At 39.3% G+C, this 24447-nt stretch overlaps 2 protein-coding genes across 4 annotated transcripts; both read right to left on the reverse strand.

Annotated features, from left to right (window-relative positions):
* Positions 1 to 24: 24 nt before the first annotated feature.
* Positions 25 to 5314, reverse strand: ap1m2 (adaptor related protein complex 1 subunit mu 2). 3 transcript variants are annotated; one of them, XM_008415244.3, is made up of 12 exons: positions 5155 to 5314; positions 3743 to 3899; positions 3494 to 3561; positions 3197 to 3327; positions 2954 to 3101; positions 2170 to 2296; positions 1939 to 2081; positions 1783 to 1854; positions 1003 to 1161; positions 784 to 909; positions 386 to 461; positions 25 to 235 (listed from the first exon to the last, which is right to left on the reverse strand). In XM_008415244.3, exons 1-12 carry the CDS (start codon positions 5308 to 5310, stop codon positions 210 to 212), a joined length of 1389 nt encoding a protein of 462 aa, XP_008413466.2. In that variant the 5' UTR covers positions 5311 to 5314; the 3' UTR covers positions 25 to 209. The 3 variants fall into 3 exon arrangements, with proteins under 3 accessions (XP_008413466.2, XP_008413472.1, XP_008413480.1); XM_008415250.2 differs by lacking the exon at positions 5155 to 5314 and adding an exon at positions 4922 to 5148; XM_008415258.2 differs by lacking the exon at positions 5155 to 5314 and adding an exon at positions 4521 to 4673.
* Positions 5315 to 11884: 6570 nt separating this feature from the next.
* Positions 11885 to 23922, reverse strand: ldlrb (low density lipoprotein receptor b). Its single transcript, XM_008415230.3, has 18 exons — positions 23634 to 23922; positions 19055 to 19180; positions 18815 to 18937; positions 18027 to 18404; positions 17822 to 17944; positions 17576 to 17695; positions 17327 to 17449; positions 17054 to 17182; positions 16796 to 16967; positions 16478 to 16705; positions 16271 to 16389; positions 16041 to 16180; positions 15789 to 15930; positions 14772 to 14924; positions 14551 to 14676; positions 14168 to 14242; positions 13886 to 14046; positions 11885 to 13786 (listed from the first exon to the last, which is right to left on the reverse strand). Exons 1-18 carry the CDS (start codon positions 23704 to 23706, stop codon positions 13748 to 13750), a joined length of 2550 nt encoding a protein of 849 aa, XP_008413452.2. The 5' UTR covers positions 23707 to 23922; the 3' UTR covers positions 11885 to 13747.
* Positions 23923 to 24447: the final 525 nt, after the last annotated feature.

Consider the following 24447-nt stretch of genomic DNA (forward strand, 5'->3'; position numbering starts at 1 on the left):
CACTCATAAACTGCTTTAAAGAAATACGATTTAAATAATTTTAATGTCTGAGTACACGTTAAATTCTGAATAAACACTTCATAAAACAAGGAAATTAACATTAAAGCAGGTGATATTTTAAAACATGTTGTTTTTTCAGTGCTGTTAAAAGTGATCTTTTTGCTCCTCGGAAAGTCATGAAGAATATACAATGAAGCATCCCTCAGTCTTTATGCGTTGGTCCTCAGCTGGTAATCTGAATATGAAGAGAACAAATGTAAGGGCCAAAAACATTTAAAAAAAAAAATAATGTCAAATATATTTTAAAGTGTATGACAATTTATGTATATAGGAAGGGAGCTATTTCTAATATTAGAGAACACTATAAGGAGTGTTGCAACTCTACCTCCACTCTGTGTGATGTAGCGCACCCAGGGTAAAGCCTGGTACCCACTTTTTTCAATAATCTTCATATACCGAACCTAGCACAAAAGAGAGAATGTTATAACGTGCGGTGGCAAGACTGCAGTTCATCATAAAAGCAATTAAACTGAATTGAGTCACATCAGATCCTACATGATCTAACTTGACTGTCAAAGTCTACTGACTATAACATGCCTAGACGCAAAAGACAGAGCTGAGTAACAGAGCAGCAGAGCAATACGAAAACCAAACTCTGCAACAAAAAAAAAAAAAAGAGAGCAAAAGAACAAACATTTTCCATCTCCAGATTAGCTTGATGCCCATGTCCACATAATGCTAGATTACCTCATCATAAACACAATAACCAGTGTTCAAACATACCTGAATGCCAGAGACTGTGAAATAGGGGATTTCAAATTTGACTGTAATGGGTGGTTTCCCCTCTGCTTCATCATTCTCTACACTGGGCAAACCAAAGTGAGCTCTCATAAGAAACTCCTTTCCTCCCTGTATCGACAGATGAACACAGAGGCAAATTAATCAAAGAGACAGATAACACTGGCAGTTTTAATGTGAAGCACTCTGCAGGGAGTTCCTTACAGGGAACGACTTGATAGTCCACACCACCATGTTCTTCTCAGGTACATATTTAGCACTGCCTGTGCTAGTTTTGAACTTGGGTGAATCAGCGTCACTGGGGACCGGGACCCTCACCTCCACATTATTGGCCACGGACTGCTTTTTAAACTGTCCCTTTGCCTCAAAACAGAACAATAAAGAAAGAATAATCATTTTGTCCAACGTAAAACTGTCTCTAAGCAAGGACAGGTTCAGCTGCGGAGTGTGTGAAGGTACATCATCACAAGAACCCTGTTTAAATGATTCATTTAATGAATCATCATTTATTATACAATTCCAACTTACACGAAGCACACATGAGAAAGAAAGAACAGAAAAAACTTGGGCTGATATTGTTGCAATATTTGCCAATATCACCAAACGATTTTCTAATATCACGCAGCTCTCATACCTAAATCTTTTTGGATACTGGGTGTTGTCTAACCAACTGCGGCTTCACAGTAATTATATGGAACTGAAATTCCAATAGTCCTCCATTAGCCTCAAGGCAAATGTTTTCACAGAACTGAATTTAGGCATATTACCATAAGGGAGGCTGAATAAATGCACATCACATATTTTGATTTAAAACCCTACAACAACACATCCATTTGCATTTAGGAAATCTTTGTGTGTGGATGTGTAAAAATCACATCCACATGACGTTTGTGGATCCTTCAAAGTTTGTGAATAAAATGTGACATAATGTAAAAAAAAACAAAACAAAAAAAAAACGTAGAAGCACAAGACTTTCCAAAATACCTTAACCATGATCTCAACTCTGCTGTGAGAAAATTTCTCAATGACCGACTCAATCCATATCAGAGGTTTCACCTGTAAGACAAAAATAGTACTTGGTGAAACAGAGTTAGCATATGTTTGCGTACATAGCAAAGTTGATGCTGAAGTGTGTCATACATGCGTATTGATGCGATAGGACATGAGTTCGGACTCTCCATCTGGAGGAATGAAGGAGATTGTCCGATCGCTTTCAAAACGGGAGAGACGGACACACTGATGAAATTTCACGTCCTCCATCACCACCGTCTTCCCCTTGTCACCTGAAAAACAACAGCCAAGGCACTTCCTCAGGGTGTCCTGATTTAATAGTTATATGACACATGTGGATATCGCAGGGTGCATTCATACGTCCAGTGAGCGCAAAAAGAACGCGATCATTGAGGCCGAGGCGCAGTTCAGGCATTCCAGACAGCATGGTCTTCAGTTTGATGCTCCCCACGATGTCACTGCTCATTACGCTCCCATTGGCATTTACCTGTTAAAACAATACGGTGCGAATAAAACATTTGACTTTCATTTGATTTATTTTGCCAGTTGCACCAACTATTTAGTAAACTAATTCATAATGCACTTTAGGGCGTAAACCGGCATGCAAATGTTTTTGGATCCTTAGGTGAAATACTATTTGCATGTGAATGGCAAAAGCAGATTATCTGATTTTAAAAATGAAGGGACGCTAAGCTGGAAAGACTTTATTTGAAGCCAATAGATTTATTTTAATCTTCTACACTTAAAAAAAAAAGACCCCAAAAAGCCTTAAAATATATGGGAGTCTTGTGTAATACTAGTGTGGAAAGTACTGGAAGTTTGCTTGTCTTTAGTTCAACTGGTAATAGTAAGACACAGAATCCCTCTCTCACCTCTACACTAAACATCCCTTTCAAGACAGTTTTACAATATGTTTTTTTCAGTTTTATTCGTTTAAGAATAACTGATTTAAATCAAAAGTTTCCCCAGGTCACTCCTCACTGACCTCTATAGCAGACCAGATGAGACAAACCAATAAATATCTGAAAAGCTTCCTTTATCTAAGACCAGAGGAATTTGGATTCAGTTTGAAAATTCCTTCAGTTTGAAGGAATTTTGATGAATTTTTCAGTAAAAGATAACTGCACTTCATTCTTCATCTTACCAGTACATTGATGGACTCAATGACGTCAATGAAAACCTCGTTCTTTTTGTATTTGATGCCCTCTGACCGCCAGGAAACAGCATTGGTGACAGTGGTGGGGACCTTGCTCTTTGCCACCTCCAGCTTTGCACCTTCCTGGGTTATGTATCTGCAAAAACAAAAATCAGTAGACATTATGATACAAAATCCTTTTCTTCTAGTTAGTTTATGTATGAGACCTCTGTATATGCACGAGAGTCTCACTCTTGCAGGATCTTGCTTTCGGTAGTCTGAGGGAACCCAAAGTCCATCAGCTCATCGAGCAGCTCATAAACAACAACAAAATTATCCTGAATGCTCTCCTCTTCCAGCTCTTTGAAGTATTCTGTGAACACCTGTGGGAATCACACAACACGTAAATGCAATGTTTGGAAGAATGTTTGGACATCACGTCTGAAAACTGTGCTCGTTTGCCAACTTTACCGACTTTCCATAAGAAAACTGTATTTTTTCTAACAACTTATTGTAATTTTAATAAAACACTTCGTATGTCTCACTTACCTCAACTATTTTGTAAAGGAATGAGTAAACGAGTGAGGCGTTTGAGTTCTTATTAGTGGTGGCCACAACTGTAAATAGTGCAAGTCAAGGATTATGCCAAAAAGGCACTGTTGAAGTTGGGAATGTGCAAACCATATACTTCCATATTAAAGTAGAATTTGTACTGGTCTCCCAAAGTTAAAAGGAATTATGCACCACATCAGCCAAGTAAGCTTTAAATTATGTGTACTACAATCCGGGTAAGGATACGGTAAAGATTGCTGTGCTTGATCCACATGAAGTGAACATTGCCGTGGGACAGCACAGGACTGAGAAGCCCTTCCTCTTCATGCTGCATGAGTAAAGGCATAAAGTGGTCGATCTCTGCCATGTCCACGTCGCCTTTGTAGTTACGACAAATCAGCACCTGAGCAGAAAGACCAGAAAAACAAAGTTTGGACACAAGTGGGCTGTTTTATAACAAAAGTACTTAAGAGTTAACTCATCTGTGTTTTTTCAGCTTTGCGAAGCTATTAAATTCCCAACAAGTCTGAGGTATCTTTCTGTTGAATTATTGAAACTGATTATATTACTGAATACATTGCAAGAAATAATGTATTGATTTGTAATTCATAGAATAACAATGTGCTAAATTGTAACATAGAATTTTACAGAGTACTATATTTTTCCAGCTGTTTGATGTAAGATTTTTTTCATACCAATTAATTTCTCAATATCCAAGTTTTACCTCTGTTTTGATGCACTGCATCTTGCTGCACTTTATGTTCAATTTATTTACTAATCCAACTCTTTCGTTTATTGAAGCATGAAAAATATTTGAGTTGGTCAAGATTAAAAGACCAGAGTATGTACCTAAAAACTGCAAAATGTGAAAATAAATAATAACAAAAAACAACAAGGAAAGGCAGACCTACAATTGCATGAAATTAAACATGCTGCCAGTTGAAAAAAATGGCACCATTACTTTGAACAATGACCCAACAAGCTGAAGGGGACAGTTTCACACATGAGCGAAGCTGATACTCACCATAAAACTGTCTCAGCTAAATTTATCAGATCAAATGTTATATACATTGTATTTTCAGCATACAAGAAAAGGAACAGTAAGTCGTTCTGTTATTAAGAGGTGTGTGTCATGTTACATGAAAAAACCGTGATGCTAATGCAACTCCAGTTGCCGAGGGGCAACAGGTGCAGCACGTTAGGTTTTTGACTGAATCCGGAAGTAGCGAGAAACGGCCACTAAATAGGTCTGTCGCAAGATTTTCATTAATTTTTAACGACGTCATTAATGTTATACAGTAAAAGCAACAGCAAAACAGGAGTAATTTTAAGGTAAACTTTTTCAATTCATGCTGAAAACACGAACCTGCAGTAGAAACGACCATTAAATGTGACCAACTGTATCAGTTCCAACAGTTATCTTACCTTCCCTTTCAAATCCAACACAAATATTGCGGAGGCAGACATTCTGCTTGGTAACACGACTTTACAGATATCAACAAATTCAGAGTAAAGTTCAGTTCGGCCCGTCAGACTTCAGTTTCACCATAAAAACACAGAGAAAAGCACCAGTCCAGTGGGATCACAGATTCCACCGTGGTATTTTCCTGAAGCTAACGTGACGTGGTCTCGCGCAGGTGAAACATTAACCGCCTCACCTGAGCGGAGGACAACTGGCAGAGGTGGCGGTAATGCTCGTCAAAACCACTAGAGGGCGGCACCGGCACACATATTACACTGGAGGACAACGTTGTTGTTGACTTCATGATACTTGACCCAGGTAAATGTGTTTGGCTTGGAACACGGCTCTGCATTCACGAACTTAAAGATATAACACTGAACAGCTTCAAAAAGTTCTTAACCGTTTGTTTTTACGCTTTTGTTTTATCTTAAGCTGCTATATTGTTTAATGCATGTTCATAAATATCCATTGTATTACTTGAAAAGGCACACTATGGCGTATTTACTGTTCAGTGTCGTCAGGAGCTCAAAGTGTTTACAGTGATTTGTGAAAGGTACTCATGTCCCTTGTACTTTTCTATATGTTTTTTTACATTACAACCACAAACTTGAATGTATGTTATTGGACCTTCATGTGACAAAGTATGTGTGCATAGCATTTGCGTACTATGTCCCCTATTAGATATAATTAAATAAAATCCATTGCAGCTAAATCCCATCACCCAGTTAACAGAGTCCATCCAAAATCACAAAGCCCAAAAGAAACACTAAACAAGTATCTGATAGATACCTGACTGTTCAAAGTTGAAAGAAGAATTAGGTTCTAAAACAAAATCACAAGAATAAATACCATGGAGCACTGTTGAATCCTTTGAAAATGGAAAGAGTATCACAAAACTGCAAACTGAAAAATATGAAGTTAGACATCCCATTTACTGTTTGCCACAAATAATATTGGAGAAATAGTGGACAAGTGAAAGAAGGCTTGGATTAATGAAATGACATTCATTGAATGTTTGGGTCTTCATACAAAAGATTATGTGTGCTCAACTTAACACTGCACATCACTCTCAGCACATCATCCCCATAGTGAAACACGGTTTTGGGATGCTATCGGGATGCTTTTCTTCAGCAGGAACTGGGAACGTAGTGTGTTAGTGGATGCAAAAGACTTGAGACATTGGATCGTCAACAAGCAGGACAACAAGTCGATTCAAACTTCCGTCTTTACAATAATGTTCATGTTCACATACTTTTTAAAATCAAATTTAAAGGGTATAAAAAGTAGTATGTGTGTCTATGGCAGAATTAATATATTATCTATTCAAGGTTGTTGTGCAAATGATGTCCCTACGGTAGTTTTTTCTGATATAAGCAATAAAGCTCAAAATAATAAAAAATGTGAAAAAAAACATCTTTGTGCAACAGTTTTTCAAAACCAGAACAATTTCCTTTTTATGTTTCTGATGTTCTTAAAAAGCACATTACACTCAGCCACAATGAGATATGAAGCCTAGGCAAAAATTCAGCCTGGAAGACTATTATATTCATCCCACCTGCCCAACCAAGATGTCGTCCTGCACCTCGATTCCAACCAATCGGCGATGGTCTCCTCCTCCAATCATCAAGCGTCACCCCTCCTCCACCATCAACCCAAGACTTCTTCAATGTCCATTCAGTCTCCACCATCCTCTCCATCACCAGTGTCCGGACCCAGGGGGGGAAGACGTCTCTAATTTTCATATACAGCTGCTCATTCTCTCTGACAGCAGTTTTCAGCGCAACGTCTTCCTCATGGGGCCGAGTGCCAAAGACTTTTATTTGTCAATTAAACTTTCTAATACCACTCTCTCTCTGTGTGCGTGAGTCTCTCCAGGTTGAAATATCGCTCCTCTCCTAGGTACAAACATCAGTAGCACAAAAACTGACTTCAAAGTTTATCTATCTGGCCCAATTTTCAATTTTATGAGAGCCTGACCTGTGGGCTTTGAAAAAAAATTTCTACCCATATGGTTGGGTTCTTTTTAGGCCATAAACCTCTGTTATACTTTCTGTGTTTATTATACCCCAGATCCTAGCCGCTGCTTCTTATCACCATTGTGTAGAAGAGCAATTACCATGAAATTACACATTCTGACAGGTTTACAATATGTGTGTCTCAAAAAAGACTGTATGGTCCAGCTGGAGTGCAGAGTCTTCCTGTGTCCCACTCCTTTGGTCCATAAGAGTGAGGCTCCTCTTATCAGACTACTCTTTATCTAATGAGTCATACTTTTATCTGGGCTGTAATTGACACAACACAATGTTGTTCTCATACTGGATACAACCGATAGTATACTAGTCTAAAAAAACTGCGTGGCTTAATTTGTGACTTTATCTCAAAGATGTAAATACTCACTGAATTCGCAGTTAGGGTGTTTTTCTTCACTGGAAAGTCAGTTTGTTACCCTAGTTATTGTCATATGGAAACACATTAATTATGTCTTCATTTTAAGAGAAATTCAGGTGTTAGGCAAACATTTTCTTTGACTATTTCCTGACTAGACACAATATGGCTGCATTTGTATTTGTTTCCAAGTCAAATTCATGTCTTCTGTTGGGGTTTGAACTGTTCTCCTGTTGGTGAGTCAATGCAGAACTTTTACAGTTCTCTGGAAGTTTGTTCTAGATTAGAGGAGCATAAAACTGAATTCTGCCTCTCCATGTTTGGTTCTGACTCTGGGGACCCGAGCAGTCTGGAAGGTTGATACAACAGCAACACATCTTTAATGTATTTAGGTGCGTGAAAAATGTTCTTCAGGTGACAGAAGGCTGACTTTGTAATTGTCTTTATGTGTCTCTGGAGGTTTGGGTCTGAGTTCATCACTTCACCCAGACTTTGGGCTGGATTAGTAGTTTATAATCTGGTTGTAATAACTGAAGCTGCATGCTTAGTCCTGATCATTTCTCTTTAGGTCCAAAAATAATTACTTCAGCTTTGTTTTTATTTTATTTTATTTTATTTTATTTTATTTTATTTTATTTTATTTTATTTTATTTTATTTTATTTTATTTTATTATTTTGTTTTATTTTATTCAGACATAGCCTGGTTGCAAAATGGTATGTAAGAAAAGTTTATCAAAGAAGAATAGCGTGATGCATTGATGGTTGAAGTGAAACTTACACATCTCAGCATTTATTGTGTTTAGAAAAACTAGGTTCATAAGTTCATTTCCTGTTTGAGACACTGACTGTCTGCAAGATGAGGAACCATTGTTTTTGCAGCCACACCCGCCCACCTTATGTCTGTGCAAATGTCATAGACAAGTTCAAGTAAGCAAGATAATTTCCTTTGTTAGTTAGAAGTCCAATGACCTACACTCTGCAACTCATAGTACTTCTTGATCAAGTAAAACTCCTTGAAATGAACATTTGTGAGTATCTGTCTCTGATTTGATTCGGCTTTGAATGGCTCCTTAATACAAATGTTTCTAACAATTACTTATTGGCACAAAGAGGTCCATCTCTGTGAAGTAAGATTCAAACCAGTAAGGAGTCATTCCAGAAAGTTAGTTTTTCAGTCGCTCCAGTAACATACTATGGTCAACTGAATGCCCAATATGGAGATTCTTCTTAGCATCTCTACAAAGCCTTTAACAGAACCCAGAGTACACGGGAATCATTATAATGTTGTACAGGCACAAGTGTGAACGGAAGAAACTATGTCCAAGGATTTCTGTGTGAGTGAAAACGATTTCAGAGAAATTAAACGTCTTGATAACAGATTGTTTTGGGAGGATTTCCCATGAAGGTTCTTACGAGCTTTGTGTCCTTCACAGATAAAATAGCCTCAATCTTTAGTTCACAGGGTATTATATTGAGCTGTTTTTTTTTTCTTTTGACAAAACCTATCAGTTGCACATGCTGTTCTCTTGCAGCACTCACCCACCTGCTGAGAACTCAGGCTGTCCTGATAAGACCAAACATGGGATCATTGTTACTTCTCATCAGGGCCTTTTGTTACATATTTGGATGTCTAACAATGGAGTATCGGTTCTCCATCATCCATCCTGTCTCCTCCTGCTGTTAATTTTTGAGGACACTCCCCTTTTGCCTACGAATCAGTGGTGTGAGATGCGGCTCCACCCTGCTTTCGCCACCTGACCAATGAGAAACCCAACAATCCTGTACGTAAATAATCAGGAGAGGATGCAGATTACAGCCTCCAAGCAACAGGTGTCATTTGTCAACTCAGGCTCCCTGGTAGGTTTCTTTATCCTCCTGGGTGCTGCCACTGATGGGCAAGTCAGCTTTAAATCTCCCATTCTACTTTAATCTTTAATGAAATACCTATTAACAAAACACAAGGTGCGTGAAGTTGTGAACTATATTTAAACACAATCAGATGTGATGGGCGTGGAGATTTTCCGTGCAGGAATGTTGAACCGGTTCTGTACAGACAGCATTCCATAGTTTTCCAGATGGCTCAACATGTCTCCAAACGAAGCCTGTCCTTGAAGACAAACCCAAGACGCAAACACGTTTTTCACCAATCTCTTTTGTTTAAACACTGCTGTCAACTTTGTAGGTGAAGAGCTCTTTTCATTTGAATGTCACAACCAGTAATGACTCGTGCATTAACAAGAAACCACTACTTCCACCCCACTCTCCACGCACAATTTTCTTGAAGAAACCTAGGAATTGTTATTTTTTTATGTTTTCATTATTAAAGTAAAGATTTCACAAATTTTAAGAATAAAAAAACAAAAAATTGCATTCAGTGCAACAAATTCAGTCCAACCAAGTCTATATATTGCACTGGTCTCGTTGTCTTTGTTCAGGGTACTAATCCTATTATTTTAGACACTGAACTAGAGATGATTAAATGTCATTTAGATTAATTTCAAAACACTGAAATAGGAAGTGAGTTGGGCAACCAATTGAAAGCTTTGGATCAGATGCCAGCATCAGCATCATTATTCAGCCGAGGTAAAGGCGTTATGTTCATACGGGGCTGATACTGGGCATAACGCAGCAGGACGCCCACCTACAACGATTTCCATCCATCCATCCATCCATCCATTCTCTTACATGCTTATGCCTAAACCTACAACGATTTGACATGCAAATAAGTTTTACGAAATTTGCTCCAACCTTTAGCTAGCATGGCCCTTCTTTATCCACAGAGTGCTGTCTGATTTTCAGACTTTTCTTTTTGATAAAGCTTACAGTTATAAACAGAGGGAGTGTGCAGCCCAATCCGGGAGAGGAGGAATACAGTCCTTGACTCTGACTCTCTCAAGCCTCATTAGGTTATCTAGTTATGCTATAAAAGATAGCAGAAATATCTCTGTAGATAGTTACAGGCTACTGCCTGGAGGACAGGCTGACCATTTTTTATCATGCTCATGCTTTCATCTTCTGCTACTCTTCAATGTTCTGTTATTTCATTTGTTAACTTCAAAAGTTTATGTGTAACTTAATGCACCATTTGACAACTAAGACCAATTGGAATGTATGTGTGACTGGATTAAAATAATAATTTTTGGTAAAGTGTCTTGAGATGATACATTTTGTGAATTGACTATATAAATTGCTTGTGCCACCCTATGAAAGAAATGCACCCTGGGTAGTGAGCGACATTGCCCATGAACTGCCACGGGGCAAAATGAACTCACTAAAGTAACTTAATGCAGCATGAATGACCCTCCTCTTCATTCTCTTTTGCGTCTCTAATAATGCGAATTCTGAATTTCAAAATTTAATCAAAGTGTATTTCATAACAGAATGACTTCTAGCACAAAAATAGTTTACCTTCAAACCAGAAGGGAGCAATAATATAAATCCCTTTTTGTAATTATTTCAGATTTAGTAGTTCTCCAAAGTCCTCAAATATCTTTCTTATTGCAAATGAACTGATGCTAAACTATTTTCTTCTTCAGCCACTGCTTTCAGACCTCTTAGAGCATGGCTGTTACTGCCAACCACCATCAGACATTAATTATGCAGGAGGTTTATTGAATTAGGGAGCGAGTTTCTCCGGATGCCAGTACATTTCTGACCTCCCTGACAAAACTGTTGCTTCATACTTAAATCTTTCATGGTGGTGTATCTAAAAAAAACAGACAAAAGTTGTCTAAAAACCTATAGGTTATGGGATCACCGATTGACACACCATGACATTTTAAATGTTAATCAGATGGACTTTACCGGGAACTACAAAAGCTTGTCATTGTGATTCACAGAATAACTGTGCAAAAGATAACCACATCAACTTAGAAGTGAAAATTAACCTTGTGGTGTGATTGTGTAAACATCTCTCTCTCTCTCTCTGTGCTCCAACCTTGTGAAATGTTAGAGTAACCTTGTGTTACTGACAACAGATTATATTTTTGTAATAAATTTTAATCATGGGATTTCCTTTTCCCCTAAATGTATGTACTTGGATAAAGTTTTATTACATTTTCAGTGTAAGACTATACACACTACTGACAGCAGGTGAAACTATTATATGACCTGATGGTATTTGTTTATTTTGGCCAGAGAAAATAAAAATCCCCTTCCTGTGATAGCAGTTCTGCTGTTTGAAAATACAAGAGGGAAAAAAAAAATTCAGATTTGAAAGTAAAACCAACCTACCAGCTCAAGTTAAGGGGATTTTTGTAAATGGGAGCATACTGGCAACGATTCCAGGCAATCTAAGTTTAAGCTCTTTGTAGACGTCTGTTAAGCTTAATGTTAAAATAATTAGCTCTGCCTGGGAAGGACGACCCATTCCTGTCTGTTAATCAGCTAGTCCTATTGACTAAAGTAGGACAGGCCTAACATACTTCACAATCAGAATGCCTGGAATGACAGATGGGAGACACTCCCCGATCTGTAGTGAATTATCCTGCATTGACATCAGTCATTTACATGGTTATAAATGAACTTGGAAAACAGTCTAATAAACATTAAAGCTCTTTTATTTCAAACAAAAGGTCCTCCTCAAACAAAAATGAACAAGGTGATGAGAACAAAACAAACTTCAACATGTATATTCTGCACAGAAAGAAAACATCAAGTCTTTTGAAAAATATTGTATGCTGCATTTGAGGCTCCCTGGGTCCAGACTTAGGAGGTCGGAAGTCTGCAACCAGCTCCGAAATTGAGATTTCACATGAGTGCTGTGCATGTAAAATATACTAAAAGCTTCAGGAATAACCTTTTTGTAAGGATCTTCTGTAGTGTCTCAGTGCACAGAATGAGGTTAGTTAAAATGAATTAAATCAGTATATGCATCTTTGGTTGTCGACTTCAACGCAAGTCTGGTGTAGCCATTCCCAGATCAGAGTAATGACACTTCCCAGGGGGACTCGAATGCAGCATTAATCCCACGATACGATCAGGCCATCAGAGTAACAGAACACAGGAAGCACAATAAATAATCTGAGTCACGAGAGAGAGACAACATGCAGGGGGAAAGAGGAACAGAAGGTCTCTTCATTCTTGCTACGACACCATAAATAGTTGCTCTCTGGAGCAAAGTAAAGCACTAACCCTGGTGCGCCGCCTTGTATGCAAAATCAACCATTCAAAGCTTTCACTGACATCAGTTGAATAATAGCTGCACAGTGTTCAGGTCAGACTTCACCATTTAGAGATATTCATTACAGCCGGCTGGGAACAATGTCAAACAAACCATAAATAAATAAAACAACCAATCACGTACTTCTTCATTCTATTTACAAATGTGAGCAAGTAGACATTTTACAAAAAAAATATTTACAACTATTTACAATGTTGCAAAAGGTAGTCGGCTACAATTACTTATTAACAACAACAAAAACGAACATTTTCTTCACTTTGGACGATGTCAAAATGACTCAGCAGCTTCTTCATTTCAAAATGTAAACCACCTGTGGCTCCAAATGGCCGCAGCGTATTTGGTGATTGGACAAAACAAAGTCAGCAGCAACGCAAAAGTGTTGCCGATGAGCATTACAGATCACAACAAAAGGCTGTTTGACATGGGAGCCAAATAAAATGCACAACCCTGGTTCCCGAGTGAGAAAAGGCCACGGTGTGGAAGGCAGAGAGATCAGCAAGGCTTCAGATACGTTTCTCCAAACTACTTTAGTGTCATTACAAGGCACACATTAACCGGTAAGACTTTACAGTTAACGACTTCAGAGTCGGACATGCATTGCAGCGAAAACATTTGTTATGAAATAAATACAATAAATGCAAAATGTAGGTTTCAGTGGGCTTTGGGTCAATTTGCCCCTTTCCCCAGTTCTTGCAGCCAATTTCAAACCCACACATTCACATTTTGTCCTGTTTTGTACCCATAAACCCACTATTTCTTACATATTCACCTAGGCATCAGTGTTTCTTGGTATTTTTTACAATTATTGCACTAGTTGACTTCAATTAAATGCCACAAATCAAACTGACCAAACCAATTCAAGAAAGAGCAAGTATGAAACGGTGAAGGGGCAAGATGATGTGATTTTTTAAAATTTTGACGTGATTTTGTGTTACCAAGTATGTTCAAGCAGCATCAAAAGAGTCAAAGCTCCCAGATTAGCATCGTCTTCTGATACTGCGTGTTGCTCTGCGTGCCTGCTTGTACCCATGCTTCCTTTCGTTTGCCATACTAGAGTTACGAGAAGCTCTTTTGCAGGCTTGTACGGCACAGTGCTGAGGTCGAGAACAAACGACAAAAGGAGGTCACTGGAAAAAGGGGAGGGCTTGTGAAGAAGCAGGTCTTGTTTCCCCAGAGGGAAAAAAAAAAAAAAAAATTAAATCTTCAGCTAAAGTTCTTCAGATCATGCAATTTCCATGTCATCCATGCTCACAATTTGCCTCTGCAAAAAAAACAAGAATGTAAAGGATTATTTAGATTCGCTTGTAAAGTTTCAAAGCCATGCGAAAGAAGCTGTTAACGGAGAACAATGCCGGGTTACCTCGGGATAGACGAAGCCGTCGGAGCCGTTCCTGCAGATGTGCACCTCGTCCTCGGTGGTTTTCTGGTACACGGGATTGGCGAAGTGGATGGTGTTGGTGTTCTTCCTGTGCCAGTTTCTCCAAAACAACACCGCTCCACACACCAGTGCCGCTATGATCGCTGGAAAGAAAGGAGGAAAGTGCATCCATGTCACATCATAAACAAACAAACAAAAAAAAAAAAGACTGCCAAGATTAAATGTTTAAGTTTAATGATGGATCGGATAAAAGGTGGAACATACCGAGTGGTAGAAAAACGTAGAGAGCAACAGGATGAGATGCAGGAGCTTCCTCAGGCATCACGGCTTTTTGGAAGCCTAAAGAAGAAAGCAAGAATACAGTTCTTTTTTTTAATATGTAGCTTTTTATAGCCGTTTTTTTTTTTCTTTTATTACAAATTTAAAACCGTATGTAATATGTCAAAAATAATTTAAAGAATGAGTAGTTTATTATTTCCATTGCTGTCAAAAAGAAAATAATTTCTTTCCGCCTTATAAGAACATAAGTTTGGAAAAACAATCAATGACCAAATGTGTGTTGACCAAGAAAAATGAATTAAAAATAATTTTTGCAAGTTTTGGTAACAAATCGCATGTTTCTTGTTCATCTTCACATTTTGCTTTACCTTGAGCAGTGCCAGCAGGATTCTCTGTGGTCCGGACAGATGAGGTAGGTGTGGTGCCACGTGTAGCTGGTTTAGTGGTGGTCGTCTTGGACATGACAGGTGGGTCAGTCCTGGCAGGAGGTGCAGCTGAGCACATACGAGACATCAGAGAATAAGAGTTAACTCTCGGCACCGGAGGATGAATCTAAAGGTTTTTGAATATTTGAGCAGAGGAAACATACCTGCCACACATTTCTTCATGTCAGCGGCCAGGACCATGTTGTCTGGACAGGCGCAGGTGTATTTAGGAGAGCTCTCGTCAAGCAGAGGAGCAGGAAGGCACAGGTGCTCACAGCCTCCATTTATGCTGTTGCCTTCTCTGCACCAGTTAATGCCTAAAAGAAAGCATTGTAATGACATCAATTCAAGACACGTTTCACAAATGAACTTATCAGAGATTTGGAGACGACTTCTCATTTCCTTTTTTTTGAGATGATTTGAAACTATAAATTCAGATCTTTCATGAAAGAATTGTACTTAAAGGAGCAGCAAGGGTGTCACACTGTGTGTGTGAGCACTTGCACTAAAGCAAGATTTTACTATTTATCTTAAAATAAATGATGACATAGTTGACATGTTAAGCCGTCATTAAAATTGTTTAACAATTAACTCAACCAGGATTGCTGATATGCATTTCCTAGAAAATGTTCATTCTAACCTTAATGCTTGGATTTAAATCCAGAATGTTTAATAGCAGACGGAGGTTGGAAGCTCAACAGGATAAAGGATGACTTTTTAATTTAGAGTTCAACTTTCCTGTTGCCTATTAAAATTAGCTCAGAATCAAATGACCTATTTGGCAGTTCAACAAAGCATCCCTGAGGGCTATGAATAGATATCGGGCAAATGCTTCCTTTTCCTAATAAGTTGGGCAAAAAACCACTAATTCAAAAGTAAGAAAGGGCAAAGGGAGTAAATGACCTCCATGTGCCAAAGTCTCAGCCTTTGTTCTAGCAGTCTTAATAAACTTCGCTCTGTTGAAAATAACTTAAGTTTAAATGGTTGTTGCAGCCCTTCCTGTTGTTGTGCTTTTTTGAACACCTTACTTAAAATAGCTACATTTTAGTTTCCCTTCCACAGTAACAAGAGGGTTAGTGGTAGTGATTAGGTTTGGTATGGCTAGAAGAAAGAAAAAAAACCCCAAAAAGGATTTCTCTTTGTCGCTAATGTTTTATGTAAATGTTGAAATGAATGCTTACTGATTGGCTGCTTCAGGCTGTGGTAAAGAACAAGGCCCTCTGGATTTTGCAGGTCAGTCACCAATTCATTGATGTACTTTCCTGTCAGGCGGTTAGCACTGGAAACTGTGCCACGGAAGGACTCTGTCCAAAAAACTTTCTCCTGTTTTAGAAGAAATGAAACATTTAATCATTTAATCAACTGACTGCATGCATCATACAATGTTCAGTAAGCTGTGTTTTAACTGAGGAATAACAGATGTCGTCACTGACCTCAAAGACAGTCAGTGAGAAGGGATGATGGACATTTTCTTCACCAGATATGACCGTGTGTCTGGCCCCTCCGTTAACATCAACACTGAAGATAGTATGAAGCTTGGCATCCACCCAGTACAGACGCTGGTTTACCATATCTATTTAGAGGGAAAGGCACAAATGTGGCTCATTAGACAGGGAAATGACATGCTTTGTTTCAACTCCGATTTCCATAGAGCTCTGTTTACCAAGGGTGATGCCATTGGGCCATTCAATGTTATCAGTCACCAAGGCGACACGACCGACTCCGTTGAGTCCACACTTCTCAATCCTAGGCTCATCTCCCCAGTCAGTCCAGTACATAAAGCTGAAGAGGACACAGAAAAACATGGAATTGGCAAAATGAGCTTTAATTTTTAAAAGAACCAAATCATTCAAAGGACATTTCTCCTCACTTATTTTCCGGGTCAATTGTGATGGCTCTGGGCCTCCCAAGTCTCTCATCGATGAGGGTCTTCCTTTTGTTGCCTTCTGTAGTTGCCACAGAGATGGTCTTCAAGGTGCTGTCAGTCCAGTAGATGTTGCCATGGATCCAATCCACAACAAGGCCTTCTGGGGCTTCAATCCCGTTTTCAATCACAACGTTGTGATTAGCAGAGTTGCTGGCCATGTCAATGTTTGAGCTGTGGGGAAAGAGACAACAGCATGGACTTAGAGAGAGATAATTAATTTAAAATGTGAGAGACAAAATAATTAAAATCTGTCAGGCTTACCTAAAGATTTTCTTCTGAGAGAGGTCCGACCAGAAGATCTTCTTGTTCGGCATGTCCAGATCCAGAGCCATAGCGTTTTTCAGCTCTGGGATCAGCCTGGTATACTCACTGCGGTCCACTGTGAGCTCCCTGACCTCGTGCTTTGTGGTGAAGAACAGCGTGGCCACTGTCCCTGCAGAAAACACAAGAGAGTCGGTTTTAGTTTTCAGACAGGGCTATTGAGAGGGAAAGTATTGTTGAGGAGCACAATGTGGCTACCTGATTCAGCTTTGCACGTTTTGCTCACTGGATCAATTTGATAGCCGTCGTTGCAGTCACACTTGTAGCTTCCAGGCAGGTTGATGCAGATCTGACTGCAGGTGTCTGGCACTTCACATTCATCAATGTCTGCAGATGGATGAACACAGGTTCAAGAGATCAGCATACTGAGGACAACTCATACACTAAAGAGAATCTCTGTCAGTTTAATGTATGACTCCGTCACAGTTTGGTGGCTTTTTACACACTGAACCTTAAACACACTTTTTGTACCTTCACATGTTCGATTGTCACTCTTCAGTCTGTATCCAGCCGGGCAGGAGCAGTTGTAGCCGATCTTCAGGTCATTGCATTGATGAGAACAACTGTTACTTCCTGTTGAACACTCGTTTTTGCCTGTGGGCACAAATAAATATAAAACCTGTCAGGTAATTCCTCATGCCAGCTGGGTGTTAACGCTGCCGTATTGCCAGTTTGCCTATATTAAAACGGTAGAGGATGTTTAGCCAGAAGGTAGCTTACCACACTCAAGAGGTTCGTCAGACCGGTCGTTGCAGTCTCCGTTTGAGTCACATACTTTGTCCATGCTGATGCACTCCCCGCTGCCACACTTGAAGTTGGTTGGACCTTCACACACATTATCTGTGGAAACACAACAGGAACTTGAGAAACTGCAGAAAAAAAAAAAAAACACCTTACAACATGAAAACCTCTACTTCTGATACAAACACGGCGCCTCGTAATGGTACTTTTGAATGAGAGGCCCACCTGTTTGACAGCCAGCTTCATCACTGTTGTCCCCACAGTCGTTCGCAGAGTTACACTTCAGGGCTTCACTGATACAGACACCGTTCCCACACTGGAATTGACCGTCATGACAGCTGGGCTGACCTGAAAAATTGTCCAAACTGCTTAGAAGATAGGACAACAATGATAAGAGGGATTAAGTCAAACTCCAAGAGGACCGACTTACTGCAGTTGAATTCATCCGACTGGTCTGAGCAGTCAGGAGTTCCATCACACCTCCAAGTCCTATGAATACATTCACCGTTTGTGCACTCAAAATCATGGGCGCCACATCGCGACGGCTTCTTCAACGGCTGCCTCCCCTCGCAGTTCTCCGGCCACTCGTCAGACCCGTCCAGACAGTCCCTGTCTCCGTCACATTTCCACAGCATTGGCACGCAAATTGAATTGTTGCACTGGAAGGACCGAGGGTGGCAGGTGGGCTTGGGACAATCCTCCTCGTCTGAGCCATCAGAGCAGTCCTTGTCTTTGTCACAAACGTAAGCCTTGGATATGCACTGACCATTGGTGCATCTAAACTCACCGGACTTGCATTCTTTTATAGCTGTGTTGAAAGCAAGGGGAAGGAGAATAAGTTAATGTGATGACATGCTCAGAATTTCAAACAGTTCATAGTTTGTGTTATGGGTAGATATTACAATTACAGTGAATGTATGTACACATTTCTTCATGGTAAACCTACACTTACAAAACACATATTACCTATAGCCAGTACAACAGTTTAAGCACATTAATCTTTAAAAAATTACATTATATTTCAAGTGAACATAGAAATAATCATATATAGTTTAATGGATAATGTACTTCCCTCAGTTTGAATTACGCTTTGTTTTGCTCCACTTCAAATAATTTCTCAGCCTTTTAATTATTAACCTGTTACTGATTGGGTTGCTTTTTGTTGGATGAATTTCCAGCGACCGACCAGATAAGAGTCTGTACTGGTGGGATACTTACTGCAGTTTCTCTCATCAGCGGCGTTGTCACAATCAGCTTTGCCGTCACAATGCCAGCTCTTTGGTATACACTGGTTCAAAGGTGCCCCGCAGTTGAACTGGGACTCCATGCACGTTTTTGCCGCTGAGGAGGGAATCAAGAATAAAGGTTGAAATTTCTGTACTTGGATAGAAATAATGCATCTCTTTCTATTCATTTAAGTGAAATAAAAATACTCATGATAAAGAAAAACTAACATACAGCAGACAGCTTCTAGTTCATCACTCCCATCGCCACAATCGTTGTTTCCGTCACAGATCCACCTGCGGGTGACGCATCTCCCGTTTCCGCACTTAAACTGAGTGGAGCTGCACATGAAGGCTGCATCTGCAGATGACAAGCGAAGGTAATGTCACACCGGGACAAACCAACATTTACAGACTCTGTGGATGTTATCAGCAATTCTAGCTCAGCTTGCGTCTCCAGGATAAAAGGTTCTTGTAGCAGCGTGAGCTGCGTGTGTCAACACAACTCATATCCTCTTAGAGTTAATGTTTGACCCAAAATTGTACACAATGAGACCAGTTCCAATCGAAGGTTCCTGGAGTTCAGATAAGGAACAGTGTGAAAACCACACCTTTTGTTTGTTGCTTAACTCAGAGATTACAAAATTACGTTAACATTTGACTCATGGTTAGGCAAGATATGGAGTAACACCAACTCTTTGACGAGACCAGCATCCAAGTATGACATTTTTTAAATAATTGTACATTACGACTTTGTGTAATTTTACAAAAACGGCACAGAAAGAAGAAAACATTCTTTTCCATTTTCCCTCTGTTATTAACTAAAAGGACAACACATTATTATAAGGTTCTTTATACTCAGAAGTCTAAATTTCCCAGTTTAAAGTTTGAAAAATCAACAGAATGGTCTCAAAGTCACAATTCTGAGTGAGGAAGTCAAAGGTTTCTCACCAACCCTGACTTCAACATCCAAAATGGCTGCCTGGTTTGTAAAACTTTGAAATAGCTGCTTGGTGTTATTAAGTCTTTGACTCATGAATATATAATTTCCTTCAGAGAACATCATTTGTTAGCTTGTATTTGTAGTAGTAAGTAGTCCTCAAAGCACATCAATTAGCAGATCCCACTGGTCTTTCATTTTTGAACCATAACTTAGTTCATTTGCATTTGATGTCATTCCTGGATGCAGGTTCTGCAAATTTCTAAGAATTAAATTCAAGACATTTTGAGATATTTTTAATTTGTGATTAGCAGACTAAGTCAGTTGGTAAAGTCTTTGTTGTTTCCCTAATTTTTTTCCCCACTTAGATTATCTTATGAGTTGCTTTTCTCCACTTAGGGCTGATTATATGTGATATCTTTGGATACTCTCACAAGTGGGCAGATCTCAGGAAGCTTTTTATGAAAGGGACCACAGTGTTGTGATCTTCTCTTGCCATAGATTCCTCGTGGATTTCTAATGAAGCAAGCATCATTTTACGCCTTAAACTATTTATCTTTTTGCCTTTTTGACATTCAAAGAATATTACTTTAAATTTCTTCATATTTATATTGTCAGTGATTAATGAAAACATTTATTCTAGTCCACTGTATACTTGTACTAAGGTGTGAGAACAAACCCCTAACTTTATCACCAGAACGGAAGCAGAGTTATTTTTTAACAAGGATGTGGTAGCAGTAGACTGACTAACCGGGTTAAACTTTAAAAGTTTATGCCGTCACACTGAAAGTGTTTTATTTCAAGCTCAAAGGCCTTATCAGCAGCGGGTTACAGCAGCAGCCAAAGCATCAGAAGAGCACAGGTGGAACATACAGGGGCCTCTCTCATCATCCTCCATCACCGTTTGCACTGCCTTTTTTTGTCCTCAGTCACCTGGAGGCTGGGCCCATTGTCAGACTGTCCCTTTAAGACAATAGCATGGGAGGAGTTGAACCATCACACCACCAGTTGCTGATTGGCCCCAGGATGGCATTTCTTACAACAACATGCAACTCTACAGAGAGCAGGTAGTCTGTCCAGCTGCCAGCATCATAGAGTGATGAAAGAAAAACCACGAGACTGGTTAGACAGCTTGCTACAAGAAATGATTTCACAATGTCTCCTTACTGCTTCGATTGGGAGGAATCTGATGTACTAACATTTACGAGAATGTTCTGTTCCTCTGATTACTTATTTCAGGAATCAGTAAAGCACACACACTAATGAGCACACATGACAGGGAATCCAGGAAGACTGCAGAAGGAGAAAGTTTCTGACAAACTTCTTCTGTGCAAAAAAGTACAACGCCTTCCACTCGCTTTACCTTTTTAGGAATCAACTTTATAATACGCCAGAAAAAATGGGACTACAAGTGGGTCACATTTGACGTCACATCCCAGCTCCAGAATCCTGACCTCATCTCTGAGGTTAGGAGGAAATGGGAACCACTCCAAACTACGCTTCAGTTTTCCACTGTTAATCATCCCATTAACCATGGTTAACTCTTTCTAATTCAAAAGTTCTCAAAGAGAAGCTTAGTCATTAAATTGTAGTCAATTGCCACTTCTGACAGTGAGTGCATGTCGTTTTCAGACTTCCAGATTTAAAGCATCGCAGAGTCGTAGTCAAACTGCCTGAAACAGTCCCCAAACAGCAAATGCTCACTGACTGACCGGCCCATTTGCACAACGGAAAAACACCAATCAAAAGCTGGACTGGGAATCACAAACCACAGCTAGGATGCTGCAAAGACAGTACTTCATTTGCTTCTGCGGAAAAGCAAATGCAATCCGTGCTTAACTATACAACTACCACACCTCACTACATGCCATGTAAGGAGGCATTTCCGCAAAAAGCCACTACAATCAACCTTGAGCTCAATAAGACACTTAAGGTGAGACCTGTTTGACGGCAGAAACCGGCAGAGTGGTTTGACGAGTTGTTGGGACGTTGTGGCTCAACAATGTTCCCTTGTGAGAGCATAAGGCAGTCCTGTTATTTAGTGGTAAATCCTTGTGATATGTGCACAGTGAGAACCTACACAAAGAGGTGTTTTTATGTGGTCAAACATGGGGTCAGCAGTTAATAACCAGCAGGTGCATACATCACGCTGGGTAAGTCATAAAGATGAGCTTTGATTGTTGAGAGTTTACAGGAGTCACTGGGCGATGAGTTACTGATCCTGTTTGAAACCAAACAGGATGAAACCAAGCTGCTGACTAGTTCTGGATCAAATATGGATCCACCCAGGTCTGAGTTCACTTAGTGGATCGGGGCTGGGTTATGGGTTTCACTCACCCTAATTCTGGGTTTTCAAAAAAGAAATTACAAGATTGATACATGTTTAGACTGATGCATTTAATGAATAAAAAAATTATAATAATAAATCAGATTTTCTCTATGTATTCTTCCAGTCACCAGTCAGAGCCCAATAAGGGAAAATGAGCAACTGTGGCTCCCTGGATGATTAAGTTGTACAGATCTAGCTTTAGGGAACTAACATGGTTAATAGTTTAACAATTAACCTGGATTAACGATTCCTCTGGTTCATATGTGGATGAAAGTAAAGTTACGTTGGCCTCAGCCTGGAAAGAGTGACTTATTTTAGAAGCACGATCAACAGAAAGTGACGCTACATTAAATAAACCAGAGCCAGATTTATCGCTCTCTATAACTTCTCCACACACACACACACACACACACACACACACACACACACACACACACACACATAGAGAGACAGAGAGGGAGAGAGAGACCATCTGGAAAATCTGATGACTGGAAATAAGGGCAGCAAAACAGAAAAAAATAGATTTAGGAAAATTATTTGAAGAGAGCAGAAATTTGTGGGTGAATATCTGCATAAGCTGGTTAAATGAATCAACTGCACACAGTTAAGGACCGTTCTCTCCTTTCACATAGTTTACCTTTGATTTTATAAACCTTTAGCTAATCATAGGCGACATGCCCCTTCAGCATTATATGATGGATTCAGGATCCTAAAAGGTTGTTTTACTTTTTCCTTTGCATTTTTAGTTGACAAATCTTAGAAGAAAAAAAAAAACCTGGAAAATGTAAATAGTTAAAATCACCTAATCATCAACTGCATCTTATATCTCTAAATATAGTAATTTCTAGTCTCTCGCTATATATATATATATGTATATATCCCTCCATATTTTTGACCATCTGTAAACAATAATCTGTATTTAAAACTATCTGTACCATTTCACATACATCCTGTAATGTTTGCAGTGTCATTCTAACAAAATATTCCCTCCTGAATTAAAAGAAAATCTCGCATTAGAAGCTGCATCTTGTGAAAGTCGATGTCATAGAAAATTGTCGAAAAGGTTTGCGCAGCTAAAGCGAGTTGCACACTTTTCTAGCCACTTCCTTCCTTGACAACCGTCTAAAAGTTTGTCCCGCCCACCTGGAAAGAAAAAAAAATCCAAATCCGCGAACTTGATTGGCTGCGACGTGCATTGACGGCAGAAGCAACCAATCACAGCGCTGTGCGTACGTTTCATTCAAACGCAAACCTCATCGAGGTTATTTTCGCAAAACTTTATCATCCAGGTTTTCAACAGGAAATCCATCACAGTAAGAGCTAAAATTGAAAGTAAATTTCAGTTGGAGATTTCAAGACGAGAAAAACTAGGGTGTCAAACAGTGTTAATTTAATTACATCCGTTTTAATGTGAAACAAGCAGAATTAAACTGCATTTTATTGGCATTATAATGGGATTATTTAAACAGCACCGGCATGACTCAGTATAACAACCCGCACTCATTTAGACAGTGATCTTCCTTTACTTTGGATGAAACGTCTTACCTGTTTGAGCCAGACAGTGAATCAGCATCAACACACACCAACATGTAGACAGTCCCTTCCACGCCCCGGTCATGTCCTGTCCTTATTTGTCCCTCAACAGAATGAAAAGTCAGCTTAGACTGCGCAGGTTGGAGATGGAGACGAGATCCGAGGTGGGTTCTGCCGGTTCAAGAGTCTGGGTCAAAGAGTAGACAGCTGGGGTTCTGGACCGGTAAAATCCTCAGTGGTCAGTGTCGCATCTCAGCATGTTTTAAGTAGCTGACAGGTGGGCGGGGCTTAGAACAGTGGTGTGATGTTAGAAATTAGGCGTGATGGGACAATGGGAGGAGCCACAATGTTGCTGCATCACTGTCTCTTGTCATCATCTTTTTTTTTTAAATTTATTTATAAAATCTGTCTAGTGTGTTCAGCGTGTGTCTTTACTTTAAATTAGTACAGTATTAGTGCAGTTGAGCAATATATATTATGAGACATATTGGTTCAGTCAAAATTTTGAAAAAAAAAATATATATAGGCTATAAGAGTAACAATAATTATAATGTGCTGTACAAGCTTTTAAAATAAGAAATTCTGTGCAGCTATTAGAATGGAAATATTCTCACATGCAAAATAAGCACAACTGAGTAGGATATTGTGGACGTGATGTGAGCATTAAAAAGACAACAGACTATTTACAATGCAGGATATCAGTGCACTACAGAAAAACGATGTGTAATAAGAGCATAAATTATATCTAAAAATGTGTAAAAAACAGTGTGAAGGACGGGTAATAATGATTGTGTTTGTATCTCATGATTGTTCTGGAGTCTTCTCT

The sequence above is a fragment of the Poecilia reticulata genome, chromosome 1 (assembly GCF_904066995.2).
Source record: "Poecilia reticulata chromosome 1, P_reticulata-male-v2, whole genome shotgun sequence".
NCBI lineage: Eukaryota > Metazoa > Chordata > Actinopteri > Cyprinodontiformes > Poeciliidae > Poecilia > Poecilia reticulata.